Source organism: Oryctolagus cuniculus, chromosome 17, assembly GCF_964237555.1.
Source record: "Oryctolagus cuniculus chromosome 17, mOryCun1.1, whole genome shotgun sequence".
Taxonomy (NCBI): domain Eukaryota; kingdom Metazoa; phylum Chordata; class Mammalia; order Lagomorpha; family Leporidae; genus Oryctolagus; species Oryctolagus cuniculus.
In genome coordinates this window covers 38,903,174-38,925,822 of record NC_091448.1, presented here as the reverse complement: position 1 = coordinate 38,925,822, position 22,649 = coordinate 38,903,174, and the positions used below count along the sequence as shown (strand labels likewise).

Genomic DNA, 22,649 nt, shown 5'->3' with positions numbered 1-22,649 from the left:
TTCTGGGCTTACGAATGTCTCCTCCCTTTTCAAATCCATTTAATAGAAACAGAGGTTATCATATAACTCATGTTACAGCGTGTTGGAATTGAGTGCCTTGGTTCCTGATAGCCGGTCTGTTTAATTGTACTGAAAATTATGTTTTCTTTAAAAAGAGTAAGAAGCCTTTGGCTAAATCCTTTCTCTTGATTAACTTCTGTGATTTCTTCATTCCCTCTCCTAGCTTTGGTGTCATTCCCAGCACTCCACTGGCCATTCATACACCACTGATGCCAAACCAGAGCATTGATGTCTCCCTGCCTCTCAACACTTTGGGTCCAGTCATGAAGATGGAGCCTCTGAACAACCTGCAGGTCAGAGTTACATTTCACTTGGGTGGTCTTTGTTGATATCTGGCCAATTTTTCACTTATCTATAAAATAACTCTGTATTAGTCCATTTCCCATTGCTGTGACACAGTACTTAAGATGTGGTTTGTTTGGTTCATAGTTGTGGAGATTCAGGAGCACTGTGATGTGTTCACCTCTGTTGAGGGCTTCTCTGGCTGCATCACATGACAGATGGCATCATGGCAGGAACATGCATCAGAAGGGAGATCACATGGCGAGACAGGAAATCAGAGAGTGAGGAGGGGCCGATCTTGCTCTTTTGTGATAACTCACTCTCATGAGCAATCATCAGGTCCCATGAGAACTACCGTCATTGGTCTGCAGGCAGTACTCCAAGTGATATAACCACTGCCACACTGAGTATAAAGACTTTAACACGTGAAACCTTGGGAGACAAACCACATCCTCACCATAGCACCCTTTTTCTTCCTTACATTAGAGTTGGTCATGAGATAGAGTTTGATATAACTCTTTGTGGAGAACAGTTTTATTTTTAAGAAAAACAAGGCACTGACCTAGTTACTAATTTTTTTACTTAACATTTAGAAACAATTTTCGGAAGTTTTTATTGATAAACTTTTTTCTTTTAGTCTTTCATAGCAAAATTTGAATGTCATTTATGTAAGGATAGATATCAGAGGAGATTTATATGGGGGTTATCTTTGAATAACAGACCACAAGTAGCTAGGCCATATGGAGTACAGGCCCACTGTTAGCATGGCATTGTACCACTTGATCAGGTCTGCAAGAGCTCTTGATTTGAAAAATGTTGTATTTTTTAGAATGCTTGGATACTAGTTTAGAATTTCATTCAGTTTTCATCTATCTTGAGTTTCTCTTTGAAATATAAACCTTCCAGGGCCAGCACTGTGGCGTAGCGGGTAAAGCTGCCGCCTACAGTGCCGGCATTCCATATGGGCGCCCTTTCGAGTCCTGGCTGCTCTACTTCCAATCCAGCCCTCTGCTATGGCCTGGGAAAGCAGTAGAAGATGGCCCACATCCTTGGGCCCCTGCACCCACGTGGGAGACCCGACAGAAGTTCCTGGCTCCTGGCTTCGGATAGGCGCAGCTCCAGCCATTGTAACCATCTGGGGAGTGAACCAGCAGATGGAAGATCTCTTTCTCTCTGCCTCTCCTTCTCTCTCTGTGTAACTCTGACTTTCAAGTAAATAATAAATAAATCTTTTTAAAAAAATGAAATATAAACCTTCTGGGGTTCAAGCAGTGTGAAGGCAGGTAGGAAGCTCATAAGCTGATCCAAGGGAGTATTAGTACAGATGTATTCCTAGAGGTTGTGATTTAATGCTCACAAGGACAGAAGAGACAGACTTGGGGCAACATGAAATGGGGAATTTTAACTATCTCTGCATACAGCTGAGATCCTGGGAGGGCAACTTCTTTAATGAAAGGGGAACCAGAAAACTGTTTTTGCTATCTCAGAAATGTGTTAAGAAAGTGTCTGAATACTAGAGTAATGTGTGACTGACCTCTTGTGAGAAATCCAAGGCCCAATCTGTGCCATATCTGAGGATGTAGTCCCAGTTCATACTGTCTCTATAGGTGCAGTAATCTCTTAAATCAGGAAATTAAGGACAGGCAAAACCTAGGGCACCTTGCAACAAGAAATGCAAAGCAGGCCTTGAGCATCCACTCCAAAATTTAAGGCTTAGAACTCCAAACAAAAGAAAATCTCTACTGAAAGTGAGTCCACAATTTAACCAGATTTTAAAAAGAAAAGTTGTACCATGATGGACCAGCAGAAGACACAGCAGAGAAGATGATAGGTACTTTCCCTGCCCCCATCCAGAACTTGAGATGACATCCCAGTTCAGATGAGACTGTCAAACAGGTGTAAAATACTAAAGGAAAATAGCAACTTTCTGTCTTCCAGTCAAGACAGGTGGGATCCCATTAGTCTTCTGGAAATATCAGCCAGATACTAGCACTGATGGTGAGATATCAACAGTAAAATAACTTGGAGATAAAACTAAAACAATTTTTAGTTGTTTAAATACCAGCCTGCCAGGCCTGTTTGCCAGTTCACGTAACTACCCTGTTGCCATGGCAGTTGACTCTTCTCTTTTCAGCACAGGGAGTAACAATTTAGAGTGTAGATGAGTGAGTCACAGTGTAACTTGGCTCAGACTAGAAGAATAAAACAAGAATTACTATGCAGATGGAACTGGCTGTTACTATGATGCAAGTAATATATTAAGGGGCTCTTCCAGCACAGGCTCTTGAAGTAACTAACCCAAATCTACGTCTGTTCTCTTTTCATCGAAATATCTCACCTCCCATTGGCCCATTCAGCCTGAAGCCTAATATGTGAGGACAGTCGGCATGCATGCAAGAATGCCTGATTGGAGAAGTAGCAAAGAGAATTTGGGTCACAGAAACCAGGACAAATTTTCTCCTCTTAAAGAGGAAAAGTAAGCAAATGAATATCCATTTATCTTTCTGTTCATATTCCCATTTTTGCTAGATCCTGAATGGGAACTTTCATAAGAAAAGTTGATCTTAGTTCAGTTCCCTCCCTAAAAAGCCTTGATAGAATATTGGGACTAGTAAGTTTTAATTTTCACAAAGCCGATGTTGTAAAAAGCAAACTTAATATCTGTAGTCAATTATTGGTTTTCCTCATGGATTCTTTTTTTCAAGAATGTCCTAATTGTGGGTATTTTCTCATCATTCTCTAATGGAAAAGATGAGCAAAAACTGAAAAAGAGAAGCACTTTTCCCTCCTATGAGCAGCTGTATTTAATGTCTGCCTGTGGAAGTTGAAACTAGTGGCTAGCTTAAGATAGGTGGGTTATTTTATTTACTTTTTTTCTGCATCTCTGTGCTTGGGGCCAGCTCCAGGTGGTTGGCCCCCTAAATGGGTAGGTTATCATAGATTTCAGCTTCTGTCCTGCCCTTGTTTCCATATGAACAAGAAGAATCAAAACTTAACTTCAACAAGGTTGGACCATGTAGATTCAGAAAAATCCAGGAAGAGATTGATCTAGCATTTAAGCAGTATATTTGTTGAGACATGTATTTGCCCACATCCCATATCCAGATACCTGGATTTGAGTCCCAGCTCCACTTTAGATTTCAGCTTCCCGCTAATATGCACCCTGGGAGGCAGCAGGTGATAACTCAAGTTGTTTAGATCCCTGCCACCCATATGAGAGACCTAGATTGAGTTCCTGGTTCCTGACATCAGCCTGACCCACTCCTGGCTGGTGGAGGCAATATTATGTTTGTATAATGTTTAGCTTCATGGCCTTATGTAGGAAAATTAGTACTTACTCCAGACCATAAAATCAGTTAAAAAAAAAAAAGTTTAGGAATTGAGGAAGTGAAATTTTAAATGCCCTGTGGGTTTTTGTTATCTTGGCTAATTTGATACCAATATGTAGAATAAATATATATCAAACCCAGCTGCCAAAACTATCATGTGAAAGTACTTCAAAAACTTTCATTAAAATGCTCATCAAACTACTTATTGGCTTATACTGTTTGAAGACTAAAAAGGTTATAGCTATTTAGAGATTTAATTTTTTTAAGATTTTATTTATTTATGTGACGGAATTACAGACAGTGAGAGGGAGAGACAGAGAGAAAGGTCTTCCCTCTGCTGGTTCACGCCCCAGATAGCCGCAATGGCCAGAGCTGCACCAATCCAAAGCCAGGAGCTAGGTGCCAGGTGCTTCTTCCTGGTCTCCCATGTAGGTGCAGGGCCCAAGCACCCAGGCCATCTTCCACTGCTTTCCCAGGCCATAGCAGAGAGCTGGATTGGAAGAAGGGCAGCCGGGACTAGAACTGGCACTCATATGGGATGCCGGTGCCACAGGCGGAGAATCAACCCACTGCACCATGGAGCTGGCCCATATTTAGAGATTTTAAAGATACATTTCATCTTCAAATGTAAAATCGTAAAAATAAAAATATAAAAATTCCTACCTCAGAGACATGAATTAAATATCTAGCAGAATTTTGAACCTAAAAGGATTTTTTTACTGTTCTAATGTTTTGTAAAAGCTTTTGTGACTCCAGCTTATAAATATACAAAGTAAAGTTAAGCTTGCCTCCATTGGGAACCTTTCTTTTTTGGATTTATTTTTTTAGATTTACTTATTTTTTAGTTGAAAGGCAGAGTTGCAAAGAGAGACTTCTTCAGGTCTCCCACTTTGGTGTAGACGCCTAAGCCCTTAGGCCATCCTCTGCTGCTTTCCTGGGCAAATCAGCAGGGATCTGGATCAGAAGTGGAGCAGCCAGGACTCGAACTGGCACCCACATGGGATGCAAGCACTGCAAACAGCGGCTTAACCAACTGCACCACAATACCAGCCACCTACGTAAATTTTTTTCTACATGAGTTTAAATGACTCTGGTCTCCTTGTTTTTCATTTCCTCTGTGTTAGTTGCTTAGGAATATTTTCCTAATATACATCCTTTTTTTTTTTTTCCAGGCAGAGTTAGACAGTGAGAGAGGGAGAGAGAGAGTTACAGACAGAGAGAGAAAGACAGCGTCTTCCTTCCGTTGGTTCACCCCCCAAATGGCTGCTATAGCTGGTGCACTGCGCCAATCCGAAGCCAGGAGCCAGGTGCTTCCTCCTGGTCTCCCATGCGGGTGCAGCGCCCAAGGACTTGGGCCATCCTTCACTGCCCTCCCAGGCCACAGCAGAGAGCTAGACTGGAAGAGGTGCAACCGGGACAGAATCTGGCGCCCCGACTGGGACTAGAACCCGGGGTGCTGGTGCTGCAGGCAGAGGATTAGCTTAGTGAGCCATGGCGCTGGCCAGCCCAATATACTTCCTTAAACTTGGCACCTGGCATGTGACTACTTCTTCCAGGTTATGGCTGCAATGGAGTTATTTCCTAATGTGTGTTTATCTCAGGATGAAGCTCCTGGTCTTTTCATAGTTGCTGTAGAGTTCATACAGCTGCTTTCTCCCTAAGGTGTAAACTCTATGAGAACAGTGATAGGATCATTATTTCATGTTTTAATTTTTGTCAAGGTTATAAAGTCATGGTTTAAAGCATCCCCTAGTGCTGCAGTTAAGAAAAACTCAGTCCCCAGCCTTCTCTCCCCAACAGAGAGGATGGCCCTCTTCCACAGAGGCAATCTCTTTTGATTCATTCATTTTGTTCATTTCTTTTGAAATGTACTTCTTTTACTCTAGGACTTCTGGATTTTTGCATTTTAGATATTCTACTTCTTCCTAACTCATAGCCATCATCTATTTGCATGCTTTCCGTGTTCCCATTTCCCTAATACATAGCCATCTTGGAATTTGCTTCAATTGGTGTTCAGTATTTATATTATGACTATGTATGTTCTTCAAAGCTGAGCCATTTAGTAAGATGTGATTTCTCTTTTCTCCTATACATTTTTTTTTTTTGATAAATAATTAGGGTTACTAAGGTTGAGCATCTCTAATCTGGAATTCTGAAATGCTCCAAAATCTGAAACTTTTTCTATTTGAGGGACAGAGAATACGTATGTGTTTCTGTCCGCTGGTTCATTCCTCAGATGTCTGCAGTAGCCAGGGCTGGGCCAAGGCTAAACCAAAAGCCAGGAACACAATCTAGGTCTCCCATCATTGCTGCCTGTGAGTCTGCATTGGCTAGAAGCTGGAATAAGGAGACAGATCTGGGAATCAAACCTAGATACTCCAGTGTGGGCCAGTGGGCATCTTAACAGCCAGACTAAGCACTTGCTCCTGAAACATTTTGCATGTTGCCATGATACCACATGTGGAAAATTGCACACCTGACCCAACATGCCAGGTCATAGTCAAAACATGAGTTTGCTAGAATTGTATAAAATTATTTTCAGGCTCTGTGTATAAGGTATCTATGAATCATAAATGAATTTCATGTTTAGACTTGAGTCTCATTTCTAAGATATTTCATTGTGTGTATGCAAATACTCCAAAATCTGAAATTCAAGACACTTCTGGACCCAAGCATTTCAGATAAGAGGTAAATAACCTGTATGTTGTTAACTGTAATTCACTCTCAAAATCTGTTGAGATCAGACTCTTAAAAATATTCTCTATCATTTCCCCTTTCTCCAAGTCCAGTATAGAGTCTTTGAGTTTGTGAGTCTGCACTGTTTTTGTTGAGCACTTGGAACATAGCCATCAAGGATCTCCCCTCGTTACCCTGCTGGGGATGTATTCCCTGCATCTCTCTCCTAACTTGATGTATGACCTCATTTTGATGTGACACATCTTCTAGTAGATTCCTGAGCATAGGTATGTAGAAAAGAGTTTTTGAGACTTTTTTTTTTTTTTTAAGATTTATTTATTTATTTATTTATTTGAAAGTTAGAGTTAAACAGAGAGAGAAGGAGAGGCAGAGGTGGGGGCAGGAGTCTTCCATCCACTGGTTCACTTCCCAATTGGCTGTGATGGCCAGAGCTGTGCTGATCCAAAGCCAGGAGCCAGGAGCTTCTTCTGGGTCTCCCACGTGAGTGCAGGGGCCCACGGATTTGAGCCATCTTCTACTGCTTTCCCAGGCCATAGCAGAGAGTTGGATTGGAAGTGGAGCATCCAGGACTCGAACTGGAGCCCATATGGGATGCTGGCACTGCAAGCGGCGGCCCCAATTTCACCTGTTTTTAAGCATCTCCTTTATTTTATCTTCTCACTTGTTTGATGGTTTCTGTAGGAAATTATTAGAAATCATTTCCTCCTAATCTGAAGCCGTTCTGATTCTTTTTCCTTTTTCCTGTGCCCCATTCTTTCTCAATGAAAGCTTTTTTACAAACCTTACTTTATCCCCACTGTTCTGCAGTTGCAGCATTTTGAGCTAGGTGCTTCCTCCTGGTCTGCCATGCGAGTGCAGGGCCAAGCACCTGGGCCATCCTCCACTGCCTTCCCTGGCCACAGCAGAGAGCTGGACTGGAAGAGGAGCATCCGGGACAGAATCTGGCGCCCCGACTGGGACTGGAACCCAGGGTGCCAGCGCCACAGGCAGAGGATTAGCCAAGTGAGCCGCGGCGCTGGCCCAATTCTGAGATTTTTAAACTTTTTTTTTTGTAAAGCGCTTACACCTTCACATTCTCTGTGTCTTTTGTTGAAGTCTTGCTATTATTTGAATGTTGATCCTTCTCGAATGATTTTTTTTTCTCTTCTATTTTCTCTCTCTTTTCCTTTTGTTCTACTTTCTAAAAACTTTTTTTATGGAAAATTTTTAACAAAATAGAGTCCCTGTGTACACATCATTCAGCTTCAAAAATATCAATCCATGGTAGGATCACTTCTTTTTTTTTCTTTATTTTTTTTAAGATTCATTTATTTCTTTGAAAGTCAGAGTTACACAGAGAGAGGAGAGGCAGAGAGGTCTTCCATCGGCTGGTTCACTCCACAATTGGCCACAACAGCCAGAGCTGCACTGATACGAAGTCAGGAGCTTCTTCCAGGTCTCCCACGCGAGTGCAGGGGCCCAAGGACTTGGGCCTTCTTGTACTGCTTTCCCAGGCCACAGCAGAGAGCTGGATTGAAAGTGGAGCAGCTGGCACTCAAACCGGCACCCATATGGGATGCTGGTGCTTCAGGCTAGGGTGTTAACCCACTGCGCCACAGCACCGGCCCATGGATTATTTCATCTGTGACCCTTTCCACAGCCCTATTCCACATTATTTTGAAGTAAATTCATGACATTTATATCATTTCATCTGTATTTTATGTCTTTAAAACATAAAGTCTCTTTGTAAAATAGTAACTACTCTCACACTGGAAAAATTACCAGGAATTCCTTAACATCAAATATCCAAATATCTAGAAATCAGATAATTTCTAATTATCTCAGTCTCTCAAGTTTTTTATTTTTGTTTTATCATTACAGTTTGAATCAATAAGTACAGACATGTTGTAGATATTTGATAGCTCTTATGCCTCTTTACACTGTTTTGTTTTTTTAAAAGATTTATTTATTTATTTGAAAGAATTACACAGAAGGGCTGGCGCTGGGGTGCAGTGGGTTAACACCTTGGCCTAAAGCTCTAGATCCCATATGGGTGCCGGTTCTAGTCCCAGCTGCTCCACTTCCGATCCAGCTCTCTGCTATGGCCTGGGAAAGCAGTACAAGATGGCCCAAATCCTTGAGCCCCTGCACCCATGGAGGAAGCTCCTGGCTCCTGGCTTCGGATCGGCACAGCTCTAGCCGTTGCAGCCAATTGGGGAGTGAACCATCGGATAGAAGACCTCTTTCTCTCTCTCTCTCTCTCTCTCTCTCTCTCTCTCTCTCTCTCTCTCTCTTTGACTCTCCTCTCTCTGTGTAACTTTTTCAAATAAATAAATAAATCTTAAAAAAAAAAAAAAAAGTTACACAGAAAGAGAAGAAGAGGCAGAGAGAGAGAGAGAGGTCTTCCATCCACTGGTTCATTCCCCAATTGGCTGCAACAGCCTGGGCTGCACCAATCTGAACCCAGGAGCCAGGAGCTTCTTCCGGGTCTCCCACGTAGGTGCAGAGGCCCCAGGACTTGGGCCATCTTCTACTGCTTTCCCAGGCCATAGCAGAGAGCTGAATCGGAAGTGGAGCAGCTGGAACTCAAACTGGCACCCATGTCGGATGCTGGCACTGTAGGCGACAGCTTTACCCATCACACCACAGCACTGACCCCTGCACTGTTTAACATGATAGCATTGGCCACAGTGGCTATATAAATAGAAATTAATTAAAATTAAATAAAATTAAGAATTCAGTTCCTCTGTTGTGTTAGCTACTTTTCACCTTTGCATGTGTCTCTTGTTGTTTCTAGATTGGACAGTGCGAAAGTAAAACATTTGCATCTTTATATCAACTCTATGATGCTGATCTATAGGCTCCTTTTCATCATTTTTGTTTATCTTTGGTTTTCAGCAGTTTTAGTGTTATGTATGTTATGTACTTAGGGTTTTTTTCTTTCTTTTAAAGATTTATTTATTTATTTGAAAGAGTTACAGGGAGGCAGAGACAGAGAGACAGAGGTCTTCCATCCTCTGATTTACTCCCCAAATGGCCACAATGGCCAGAGCTGCACCTATCCAGAGCCAGGAGCCGCTTCTGGGCCTCTTACATGGGTACAGGGACCCAAGGACTTGGGCTATCTTCCACTGCTCCTGGCTCCCTCTGGAACTCTAATTATATGTATGTTAGCCCACTTAGTGTCTTTCCTCACATAACTGAGGTTATTGTTTTAATCTTTTTCCTCTGTGTTATTTGATTAGGTATTTTCTGTTAATCTGTCCTCAAGTACATTGACTCTTGTAGGGGCAACGGTTTCTGATGAACCCATTTAAAACAGCTTTCACTTTAGATATTGTACTTTTCAGTTTTAGGATTTCCATTTGGCTCTTTGCTGAATTACTCCATCTGTTCTCTTTCTTTCTGTCTTTCTTTCTTTCTGTCTGTCTTTCTTTCTTTCTGTCTTTCTTTCGACAGGCAGAGTGGACAGTGAGAGAGACAGAGAGAAAGGTCTTCCTTTGCCGTTGGTTCACCCTCCAATGGCTGCCGCGGCCGGCGCGCTGCGGCCGGCGCACCGCGCTGATCCGAAGGCAGGAGCCAGGTGTTTCTCCTGGTCTCCCATGGGGTGCAGGGCCCAAGCACTTGGGCCATCCTCCACTGCACTCCCTGGCCACAGCAGAGAGCTGGCCTGGAAGAGGGGCAACCGGGACAGAATCCAGTGCCCCAACCGGGACTAGAACCTGGTGTGCCGGCGCCGCAAGGTGGAGGATTAGCCTAGTGAGCCGCGGCGCCGGCCTCTGTTCACTTTCAAGTACAAGGGAGAACACTTTTTTGTAGCCTATTCCTCTCCTTTATCCCACCTCTGCTCCCTGGCTATCTTTTGGGCCTAGGGAGATATTCTTTTTTTTTTTTTTTTTTTTTTTTTTTAAGATTTACTTATTTATTTGAAAGAGAGAGGAGAGGCAGAGAGAGAGGTCTTCCATCTGATGGTTCATTTCCCAGATGGCCGCAATAGCTGGAGCTGCGCCGATCTGAAGCCAGGAGCCAAGAGATTCTTCTGGGTCTCCCATGCGGGTGCAGGAGCCCAAGGATTTTTGGGCCATCTTGTACTGCTTTCCCAGGCCATAGCAGAGAGCTGGATTGGAAGTGGAGCAGCCGGATCTCAAACCGATGCCCATATGGGATGCCTGCGCTGCAGGCCGAGGGCATTAACCCACTGCTCCACAGTGCCGCCCCCGGGAGATATTCTTAATTACCTTCACAAAAAATGACAGTTGGAGCATCTCAAGTAGGCACTGAAAGTAACATTGGAATTGTCTGGCCAGAGAATTCTGTGTGTTCTGATTGGGTTGGAAGCAGGCCAGAGGATATGGCCTTCTAAACCATCAAACCCAAGACAAGAGCTCTAGTTACCCATCACTGAAGGCAAGTAGACTTCCCTGTCAATGTTTTCTTGTCTTTATTTTTAAAAGTTTTTTTTTTTTTTTTTTTTTTTTAGCAATTTATTTATTTGAAAGACAGGGTTACAGAGAGAGGGATAGAGAGAGGGAGAGAGAGCGAGAGAGTGAGTGAGCGAGCTTCCATCCACTGGTTCACAACCCTAATGTCCACAACAGCCTGTGGTGAGCTGACTGAAACCAAAAGCTTCTTCTAGGTCTTCTGTGTATATGCAGGATCCCAAGTACCTGGGCCATCCTCCACTGCTTTCCCAGGCACATTAACAGGGAGCTGGATCATAAGCAGAGCAGCCAGAAGGAGTTGAACAGGCGCCCATATGGGTTGCCAGTGCCACAGGTGGTGGTTTTACCTGCTACACCATAGCACTGGCCCTCTTGTCTTTCTTCTTCTTCTTTAATTTATTTGAGAGGTAGAGTCACAGAGAGTGAGAGGGAGAGACAGAGAAAGGCCTTCATCTGCTGGTTCACTCCCCAAATGGCCGCAACAGCCGGAGCTGAGTCGATCTGAAACCAGAAACCAGGATCTTCTTCCCCGCTCCCACACGGATGCAGGGGCCCAAGCTCTCGGGCCATCCTCCACTGCTTTCCTAGGCGATAGCAGAGAGTTTGATCGAAAGAAGAGCAGCCGGGCCTCGAACCAGTGCCCGTATAGGATGCCGTCGCCACAGGCAGAGGATTTACCTACTGTGCCACAGTGCCAGCCCCTGTCTTTCTTCTTTGAGTGGGTTGATTCTTTCAAAAATTATCTCTCAATTTCCTACCTGGATTGTATGGCCTTTCTGCCAGCTTTCTGGGAGATAAGTTGGAAGGAGGGCTGGAGAGTCCTATAGCATTCAATGTGCATAAGTTCACTTAATTTACTACCCCTCAGCCATGTCTGGCATTCATTTCTCAGTGCCATCTCTTTTATCCTCTCTAAAAGAATTGGCTACACTTTTATGCAGGGGATAGAGAGCTAAGATAGCAGGCCAGCAGTATGGAATAGGGATGGGGATCCAGGAATCTGAATGGCATTTTGAGCTTTCTTTTAATACTGCCTTATCTACTCTTTATACAGTTCTACTACTAGTCCTAAGCCTTGGAAAATTCCATGATATTATTGCTAATCCATCTTGTTTTCTAGCTACCAAGATTTGTTGCTATTTTTTTCTTTTTCCTTCCTGTCTTTATGAATTTATTCCTTTTGAATTTTTTATTTTCCTTTAATTATGGCAGAATTTCTCCTAGGAGAAAGGTTACTTATAATTTTCAGTCTACTGCCTTTTCCTAGAGGTCTGATGACATCTTCTTAAAAAGTGTTTTTTCTGGGGTGAGTGTGTGTCAAAGTGGTTAAATTGCCATTTAGGACACCTGCATCCTGTATTGAAGTGCCTGGCTCACGTACTTGGGTCTCTGTCACCTATGTGGGGGATTCAGATTGAATTCCAGGCTACCGGCTTCGACATAGCTCAGCCATTGCTCTTGTGACATTTGTGGAGTGAAACCCGTGGATAGATGATCTGTTTCCATGTCTCTCTTTTTCTTTGTCTCTTTTTCCACCTTTCAAATAAAAATGAAAATAAATTTTATATTCTTTCCTTCTAAGCTGTTTTGTAATTATAAACCTTAATAGTGAATCTTTGGATAGAGTTGACACTTTCCTAAATAAGGTTTTTGTTTATGTCTTTATGGACTTTAAACCTCAAGGAGCATTTTTCAATAAGCTGCATATTATTTAGGGAAAAATATAATGTCTCTCTTGTTTTTTAAAGATTTATTTTATTTATTTGAAAGACAGAGTTACAGAGAGAGGTAGAGGCAGAGAGAGAGGTCTTCCATCCGCTGGTTCACTCCCCAGATGGCCATGATGGCTGGAGCTGTGCTAATCCAAAGCCAAGAGCCAGGAGATTCTTCCTGGTCTCTCACGTTGGTGCAGGGGCCCAAAGACTTGGGCTGTCTTCTGCTGCTATCCCAGACAATAGCAGAGAGCTGGATTGGAAGAGGAGCAGCCGGGACTTGAACCAGCAACATATGGGATGCTAGTGCCGCAGGTGGAGGCTTAGCCTACCATGCCATAGCACCAACCCATTCTAAAACAAAGCAGTATTTATCAGTTCTGTTCACTCAGCCCTTGATTAATTAGGGCAAAAAGTACTGGAAGACACTAACTTAAAGGATAGCGATTTACAATCCTGTTTATTCATGTCTTTAAGATCTTTGTCAGCGCAAAGGGGATTTTGCTATTGTGTGGCCCTGAGGAAATTCTTTCCCTCATTACTCCTACACTGCAATCTCAGCCTATGAGACAGTCAGTTGCAGATGGTGCCTGTTCCTGATATTTCATGTCTTGCTTATGTCCGTTCACACTCAGAAATTCCACAGCTGTAGTGATTGTACCAGAAAAACTGGTAAATGCTTCCAACAGGAAGACCTTTACAGCAGCTTCCATCAAGTGAAGCAAACTATCTTGGCATTTGCTGACTTTTCTTGACTGTTGTGCAAGCCAGTGAAGTTCAGTAGTAAAGCCTTACTTTGATCTTCCAACATCCATACTTAAGGACAGCACATCCTGATTGCTTTTTTTGTGAACATGACATTTACTTGTATACACACTGAGTTCTTGAAGGTGGTAGCTGTTATGGGAACTATATTGGGATACCTAGGTCAAACATAGATCCAATGCTGCAGATAAACTCTATAGATCTAAAATAATTCACAAATAACTTTTAGGAAACGGCGTCTTAATTATGAAAGATGAAAACATTTTGCTACTAAATAAAAGAAAATGGAAAATTATTTTCTGTGATTGCTACTTCAAATGTCATGTATTTTTCATGTCATAACAGGACTGTAAACACATCTTTTAATCTCATCTGAGAAATTGAATATGTTAAATAATTAATATTCCTTCTTAATAGATTGTCCTTACCCTTCTTGTCAAGCTAATCAAGAGTCCACTGAGCAGTATTATTTATTTTTTTTTATTTTATCTTTCTGTAACCAGTATTCGCCTGCTGGCTTCTGGACTGTCTTTTAAGAATATGCCTGTTAGTACCAGCTGTCTTGCTTGAATGACCACACATGAACAGTAGATAAGAATTTTGTACTCTGATAAACAGGGATAGTCTGATGGATCAGAAATCTCTCCTCAGTGATAGGAAGCAATCAGTTCTCAAAACTCTGAAACCTGGGAACTTGTTCCTCATAAATGTAATAGCAACTTGTGTTGGAATGCTGAGCAAAGGGTAATGAATTCTCAAAGTAGTTCTGAAGTAGGAAAAAGAGTGGTTTGTGGGCTTTCATTTATTAAAATCACTGCCATCTCTATTATAAGGTAGGACTTGATGGATATTGGAATTCATTTTGTGGATTTGTTTGATAAAGGATTGGAAATAGATTTAACCATATGATCTTTTTGCATTTAGAGGACTTTGAATTCTGAATACAAAATAGGAACCTCTTTCTAGTTCCCATGACTCGTTATGCTGATAATCTTTACACAAACCCTTAAGGTACATTAGAGGTTGGAATTACAGAGGACTGACTGGGATTTTCCTGAACTGGATTGAAGTCCATTTGAGAATCGTGTCTTGCTCTCATTTGTGTTTACTGTCTTATACTTTGCTATAAGATCACACTTAATAAGACAGAAAAAGAATTTGCTTTATTCACAGTCTTTTACATGACAAAGAGGTTATGCACAAGCTTCCTAGTGTGAAATTGATCCATCTTGAATTTCTGAGCCACGTGATCTTGTATATCTAAAGAATATAAAATCTCATGCTTGAAAGGGATGGTTTTGGTATTACCTTTTTCAAATTCTTTCTAATGGAACTTACCCTATATTCACAGTGATTGAGTCTTAGCATCTACATGAATACTACCAGTACTACTCTAGCATGGCCTGTTCTCTCTTTGTAAAATTGCTATGACATTGTTTATTTAAACTAAAATATGTCTTCCTTTAGATTCTATCTGCAGATCCTAGTTCTACATTTTGGGATTTTATAGAATAAATTTCTGTCTGAATCAAGTTACTCCAGGACCTAAAACCCAGTCAGATGAGCAAAGTATTTTATTAAGCAAAGTATTATCTAATCATTTTAAAAAGCATGTGAATGAATGATAGTCCTTGGCTTGGTGGCATCCTTCATTTCCAAGAACCATTGAAGAAACTGGAGGACAAGTACTCAGGATACGAAAGCACAAGATTTCTCAATTCCATTGTTCATGCTGTGCTCCTGACAGTAATTTCTGTCCTTTGTATATATGACCTGAATTCTTAGTAGAACTACCCACAGTCAGCGTCTGTGCTCAGCGACCTGCCCATCTGTCCTGGCATCTTGACAGCTACATGTCCTCCTTTTGTCCACATGATTGGATATTACACTGCACATGCCACAGACACAGCTGGCTTAATATCCAGAACCTAGACTAGGTTCTATGTCAGTTCTCCTTAGGATTTAAAAGTGAATAAAGTTGAGGTAGATGGTTGACACAGTGGCAGTAGAGTGCCTGGATTCCAATCCCGCCAGGTGCTTCTCCTGGTCTCCCATGCAGGTGCAGGGCCCAAGCACACTTGGGCCATCCTCCACTGCACTCCCTGGCCACAGCAGAGAGCTGGCCTGGAAGAAGGGCAACCAGGACAGAATCCGGCGCCCCGACTGGGACTAGAACCCGGTGTGCTGGTGCCGCAAGATGAAGGATTAGCCTACTGAGCTGCGGCGCTGGCCTGGAAGATTTCTGTTTCTAACTATCTCTGTATCTTCCTGTCTGTTGTTATGCTTTTCAAATAAACAAATAGAATTAATTTAAGTTGCAGAGGAGATGGCAGAATTGGGTTTCGGTAGTTCTGTCCTGACTATGCTTTGGGCTTTTCCCAGTATACAATCTTGGAGTTCATCATGCTGATTTACTGCGGTCCAAATCAGGGTTTTAACAATTTAATCCAAGAATCTTTTAAAACAGGCTTTATCCACACCACTTACAATCTCTTATTCTGTTGTGTTCTGGAGATTTTATCTACCTGTGTTCTAATTCATAGCCTAAATTGTTTGAGAATTTTTTTGAGATTAAGTAGATTGTATTTCAGTTTGAATATCTTGTTTTCTGTTCATCTCTCAACCAAGGCCTGCTCAGAGAGATGGCTCTTAGGATCTCATTGCCTTTATAAAGTCCGATAATTTTATGTGCTACTAGAGCATTTACAGTTTTAGAGATCATCTAGGGGTCTATTCAAAACTTTTTTTATTTATTTTCTTTAAAGGCAGAGAAAGACAAAGAGAGATCTTCCGTCCTCTCATGCACTCCCACGTTTCAGCAATAGCCAGGGCTGGCTGAGCCAAGCTAAAACCAATCTTCTACAAGGGCGTCAAGGACCCAAATATTTGCACTGTCACCTTCTGCCTTTCAGGGTGTGTGTTATCAGGAAGCTGGAATTGGAAGCAGAGCCAAAATTTGAATCCAGGCACTTAGATATGGCATGCAAACATATGAAATACTGCACCAGATGCTTGCCCATAACAGTGAATAATATCCTAATGTATCCTGAAAATAAACAAGTGTGATTTTTATCTAGAATGAATAGTAGGTGGATCCTATGAGGCTTGCTCAGCTCCCATGTAATCTACCTGCTCTGTTGGGTATAGGAATAAAGTTCTTGTTTAACTCCTAGCCTTGGGTTCAACTAAAGATGCCATTTAGGTTAAGATTTAATTGGCAATAGAAGAAACATAGATTGACATTTTCAGTGGAGGATTTTTATAACTGTTTCTGCTATTATTTTTTAAAGATTTATTTATTTATTTATTTGAAAGTTGGAGTTACACAGAGAGAAGGAGAGGCCGGGGGGTGGGGGGGTCTTCTTGGTTCACTCCCCAATTGGCCATATCAGCCGGAGCTGCGCCAGTATGAAGCGAGGAATCAGGAGCTTCCTCCGGGCCTCCCACACAGGTGCAGGTACCCAAGGACTTGGGGCATCTTCTGCTTTCCCAGGCCATAGCAGAGAGCTGGATTGGAAGTGGAGCAGCCGGGTCTTTAACTGGCTCCCACATGGGATGCTGGCACTGGAGGCGGTGGTTTTACCCGCCACGCCACAGCACCAGCCCTGTTTCTGCTATATTTTTAACTATACCCACATATCGTCAAATAGTACACTTAAACTCCTCTGTTTTGTCAGGGTATCTCTGAGGATTCCAGATAATGTATTGGTCAATGGGATTTTTCATGAAAGATGGTATTTAAACTTAAGGTGGTAGATTCTTTTTGGTATTGACTATGCAGAGCTACATGATGATGTAACAGCAGCAGCTAGCAGAAAGGGCCGCTCCTGCCCCAGTCTCTGATGCTGTATATCACGCAGTCGGAGCCAGTGCCATTAAAAATCTGTCACTCCAAGCCCTTCCCCTAGGATCTGTTGGCTAGGTTGTATGGTGCTTAAAAAACACATCTGAATCATCATTCCTCAGAGAACTGGAGATGCTTGGCGTCACTGCCTGGTCCTAACTTGGACCGGTCTGCAAATAATCTTTCCAAAAGCTAAATGGAGAGGAGGAATCAAAGAAAAAATATTCTTCAGAGACTTGGAAAGGTCACAAGTGACGTCATGGAAGAGTAGATGATACAGTCTCAAAGGTGAGCCCTGTGCTGCTCAACGTGGCTTTTCCTGTGCATCTGTACCTCCACTGGTTACCTGTGGAGAGGTGTGGTAAGAGGCCTCATTTGCCAGAGTTCAGACTGAGTTCATCTCACACCTTTAATAGTATTTTTGAGTACCCAGGAACAAGGTTAGAATATTGATTTAGCCTGTTCCTCTCCAGCTGTGCTAGCGAAAAAAGAGGCTATAGCTACTGCCGCAGGCTTCCTATACTATAGAAAGAAGCTAATTGCTGGGTACAGGCTCACTCTGACAGGCTGCTCTTTCCCCAGCAGCTACTGCAAGTAACTCTTAAAAATCATTATTATTATTAAGCATTTATAGCCCACTTTTGTGTTTTTAAAGTGTCTTGTAATCATTTCTGCTTGTTTTTTCTCTGATGTCCCTGAGAGGCCAGTTGATACTGTTAGGTTGCACCTGACATATCTGAGGAGAAAGACATAGCTAATCTGCTTCTTGGTGCCATCTGTGATCTGCTTTGGGCATCCTCAGAGCAGAAGCTGGGGTTCGCATTCTCTTCTTTGCTCATTTAACCCATTTCCTTGCTGTTTGCTTTGAATTTGGTGTGTGTGCATTGTGGCTTTTGTACTTGTTTGACTGCCACTTAGAGTAAGCAACTACTATGTAGTATGCACATATACCCAGTACATACATAAAACCAAAACAGTTTCAGAAAATGTTACTTACTCTTCATGAAAGCACTGTTTCCTATTCTCTATTTTTTTATTCCAGTTTCAACCCACTCAGTTATTTTTATGAACCATAGTTAGTCATTACCACCATGCCAGGGGATACTTGAAGCTAGAGAATACACAGTGGCACATTTTCCTGGAGCATCAGTTCTACTCAAAGGTGCAGGGAGAAACACATTTTCCCATTACAACATGTATGGATGCATTCTGGAATTTAACATGGAACTGCAAAAACATTTGTTCTTAGGATAGGCTACGTAATATTATGCCCTACTCCCAGCCCTCTCTGCCTCTTCCCAGAATGTGTTCATCATTCACTCTTGTTAACGGACGTATACTAGGGGGAATTGAGAAGTCTGGAATGTTTAAACTCAGTTTACATGTTGTCTAAACTCAAATGAGATCAGAAATGTTGAGTAGTCTGTTTTATAGTCATTGTTCCTATTCAGCACTTACTCACTCTGTGCGAGGTCCACTGTTCTAGAAACTGAGAATATTATGGCAAATGGAACAAAAAGGACTTCATGGACGACTTTACCTTCTATCAAAGGTGGAATCTATGGCATAGTGATGGAAAATAGACTGACTTTTAAGTAAAAGAAATAGTTTAGCTGGGCAGGAGTTTGGTACAGTGGTTAAGATGCTGCTTGGGTCACCCATGTCCCATATCAGAGTGCCTTGAGTGCCTGAGTTCAAGTCCCAGCTCCACTTCTGCTCCAGCCTCCTGCTAATGTGCACCTTGGGAGGCAGCAGGTGATGCCTCAAGTACTTGAGTTCCTGCCACCCACGTGAGACACCAGATTAAGTTCCGAGCTCCCAGCTTCTTTGGCATGTCCCAGCCCTGGCTGTTGTATGCATTTGGGGAGTGAAGCAGTGGATAGAAGATTTCTATCTCCCTACATTTTAAATGAGTGAATGAATGAATAAATGAATTAATTAAAATAAAGTTGCATATCGGATGGCAATAAGGACATTGGAAAAAAATAAAACAAGGATTGGGTTATGGAATCCTGGGGTTGGAGGCTGGGTGGTGCAATTTTATACATTGGTCATTCTACCCAGATACAATACCACTAGGGCAAGGGGACTAACATCCAGAGAATGACTCCTGACTGGGGGGCACAGCAACTTTAGAGCAAATGCACCCCTCCTTGGTGTCTTGGGTGAAGGACCCCAAGGAACACCATGCTTAACCTGATTGAAACAAAAGGATGCAGGCAATGAGCTGTATAGATTTCTGGAGGACGAGAATTCCAGACGGAAGAAACAAGCACACGGCAAAAACCATGAAGTAGGAGCATGCCTGGTGCATGCCACAAACTACAGCAGGCTCAGGTGTCTGAATAGTAAAGAGAACAATAGTGACACACGACTTCAAAGAGGTGGAAGGAATCAGATTATAGATGATTGTAACTTTGGGTTTTGTGTGTGAGATGGGAAGTCATTGAAAGTTTGAGCAGGTACATATTTATGTGGTGACCTGCATTTTAAGATCACTCTAAAAGATCCTTTTAAGAACACTCAGGCTGCTGTGTTGAGAACAGGCTGAGGAAGCGAGGTCTGTGAAGGGGGAGGTGGGGGAGAAGAAAGGAAACCTGTAAAAAGGCTTTGCGCTATTCTGTGTACTGGGTTTGGAAGGATTTATCTGAGAATGAGTAGTGGAGATCAAGAGTTTGGTCTTAGAAGTAACTGTTGGATACAGCAGTTAAAATACCCCTTGGAATCCCCATATCAGAGTGCCTGGGTTCAAGTTTTGGCTTCGTTCCAAATTCTAGCTTCTTGCTAAAGCATACCCTGGAAGGCAGCAGGTGTTGACTCAGGTACATGGGCCCATGCTACCCACGTGGGACACCTGGATTGAGTTCCCAGCTCCTGACTTTGGCCTGGCACCGATCTGGCCATTGCACACATTTGGAGTATGAACCACCAGGTGGGAGACATCTTTCTGTCTCTCTGTCTTTAAGATAATGAAATAATAAGTGACTAAGTAAATAAAAAAGAGTTCAATTTTAGACAGGTTCATTTTGTGGTATGTTACCCAAATGAAGGTATTAAGTAGGCAGTTGGATAGACATGTGATCACTAATTACCCATAGACAAACTAGAATGAGTTAATGCTCTTGGAAAGTAATTTTCCACCTTTTCTGAATTTTATCTTCCTGTTCTGGCCTCGTTGGGAAGTAAATTTTGAAGCAAGAAAAGGAAGTTCTCTTCCTTCCTCCCACACCCCTCTCCATCCAAGAGCAGTCAGTATCATGCTCTTTAAGACTTACTCAGTTCTAAGAGTAGTAAACAGAACTGCTTTCATGCTGCTTTTCTTCCTTGGTGATTTTTTGCCTAAGCAACCAGAGAATGATTGACATATCTTTAGAGGAATCTAACATTCTTTGGAGTGTAGTCCACCACCTATGTTATCCTTCCTTATTGTATAGGTACTATTTTAGTTCAATGATTTTGAAACCAAGAGAATCCACACATCATCCACCCATCCCTGCCTCACTGAGGATGAAAATGCCTATTGAGAATGAATGTGCCTAATGAGAGATGTCACTGATTATGTTCTGCTTGTAGATGGCGTGAAGGTTAAAAAGAAAAAGGAAGAATGAGAAACGAGTATTTTACTCGGTTTGTTCAACATCTTCCCCTTGATTTCATGCCACAGATATTTATTGAGCCTCTCAGTAGCCTAGTGAAGATGAGGAACATCCTGTGCACTCAAGGCGCTCATTGTGTGTATTGTGAGTGAACCAGATAGTAATTTTATGCTGTATTAGAAGTGTGTACCCTGGGTGTTCTGGGGAGAAAAAGGCTAGGACTTTCTGTGAAATTTCAACCTTGAACTGAATCATAAAGTTAAATAGGTATTTGCCAGAAGTCAAGGCTTAAGGAGAAGAGTTTATTAAGAAGAACGAGTATAAATGCATAGAGCTGTGTGTTTCAGTTTAGGGAACAATAAGTAATTTTGATGTGATCGAAGTTAAGGAAATAGACTAGAGAGACAGACAGGTGTCACATCCTAGAGAGTCATATATTCTTCATACGAACTCAGTTTTAGCCAACAGTAAAAGTCTGAGAGCTGTAAAATATAATTTTTTTTAAAAAAGGGTTTATATATTTATTTGGAAGGCAGAGTGACGAAAGAGAGGGAAAGACATAGATAGAAAGAGAGGGAAAGACATAGATTGAAAGAGAGATCTTCCATCCACTGTTTCATTCCCAAATGGCCTCAACAGCTGGGTCTGGGCCAGGCCAAAACCAGGAGCCAGAAACTATCTAGTTCTTCTTCCACATGGATGGCAGCGGCCCAGGTACTTGGGGTCATCTTGCACTGCCATCCCCAGCACATTAGCAAGAAGTTGGATCAGAAGCAGAGTAGCCAGGACTCGAACCTACATGCCAGTGTTGAATGCAGGTGTTGCAAGGTGTGGCTTAACCCTCTGTGCCACAGTGCTGGCTCAAAATAGAGATTTTTTTTTTTTTTTTTTTTTTTTTTTTTTTTTTTTTTGGACAGGCAGAGTTAGAGAGAGAGACAGAGAAAAAGGTCTTCCTTCCGTTGGTTCATCCCCCAAATAGCTGCTACAGCCGGCACGCTGCGCCAATCTGAAGCCAGGAGCCAGGTGCTTTCTCCTGGTCTCCCATGCAGGTGCAGGGCCGAAGCACTTGGGCCATCCTCCACTGTCTTCCCGGGCCACAGCAGAAAGCTGGACTAGAAGAGGAGCACCGGGACAGAATCCGGCGCCCCAACTGGGACTAGAACCCGGGGTGCCGGCGCCACAGGCGGAGGATTAGCCTAGTGAACCGTGGCACCGGCCTCAAAATAAAGATTTTAAAAACTCAATATAAGAGGTATTTTACCAAGGCATAGAAGCAATAAGAAAAATTAAGATAGTATTTTGTCAATAAACCTTTAAAACAATCCTCTTAAGATCTCTTTCTACCTTAATTGTAGTACTGCATTTGAGCACGTAGAAAATTTCAGATAAGTCTAAAATCATTATCCTTAATTATGAACAGCTTTAAGTGAAAAGGTAAAACAGGAGCTGATGAAAGCAGAGGGAGATTTTCTTTGTTGAACAAACACCATCAGGCACTGTTCCACCTGCTTTGCAAAATATAAACTTGTTTTTTTCATAACCACCCCATGAATTCAGTGCTGTTGTGCTTTTCATTTTATGGATAGGAAACTGATCTGAGTACTCTTTGCCCAAAGTCACACAGCTGTAAGTGTCAGGGTCAGGATTTGAAATCAGATGTCTGATCCTGATGTTTGTGCCACCTCTGATTTGAATGTACCAGATTCCCAGAAAAGCAGTTTTCAGAGTGTCCTAAAACCCTTGAAATTGTATGTCAAAAGGTCTCATGTTCATTTTTCAGCTAGAGGGTCCACGACTTTCATCTGTGGGTCAGAATGGCCTTCTAGGCAGAATGGTTAAGCACCACTGCTGTAGGAGACTGTTGAGTTCTTTCTCTGTTAAAGGGCTCCAGTCGGAACAGCAGTTCCCCCAGAGGACAAGTTGTTTACAGGCTCATTCAAATT

The 22,649-nt window shown here is 42.3% G+C and overlaps 1 protein-coding gene across 14 annotated transcripts in view; it reads left to right on the top strand.

Annotated features, from left to right (window-relative positions):
- AP2B1 (adaptor related protein complex 2 subunit beta 1) overlaps positions 1-22,649 on the top strand; it is a 153,867-nt gene that overhangs the window by 108,352 nt on the left and 22,866 nt on the right. For all 14 annotated transcript variants that reach the window (XM_002719241.5, XM_008271129.4, XM_070061057.1 and 11 more), the window contains one exon: positions 224-353. In XM_002719241.5, coding sequence (XP_002719287.1) covers positions 224-353 — 130 coding nt within the window. The remainder of the gene's footprint in view (positions 1-223; positions 354-22,649) is intronic.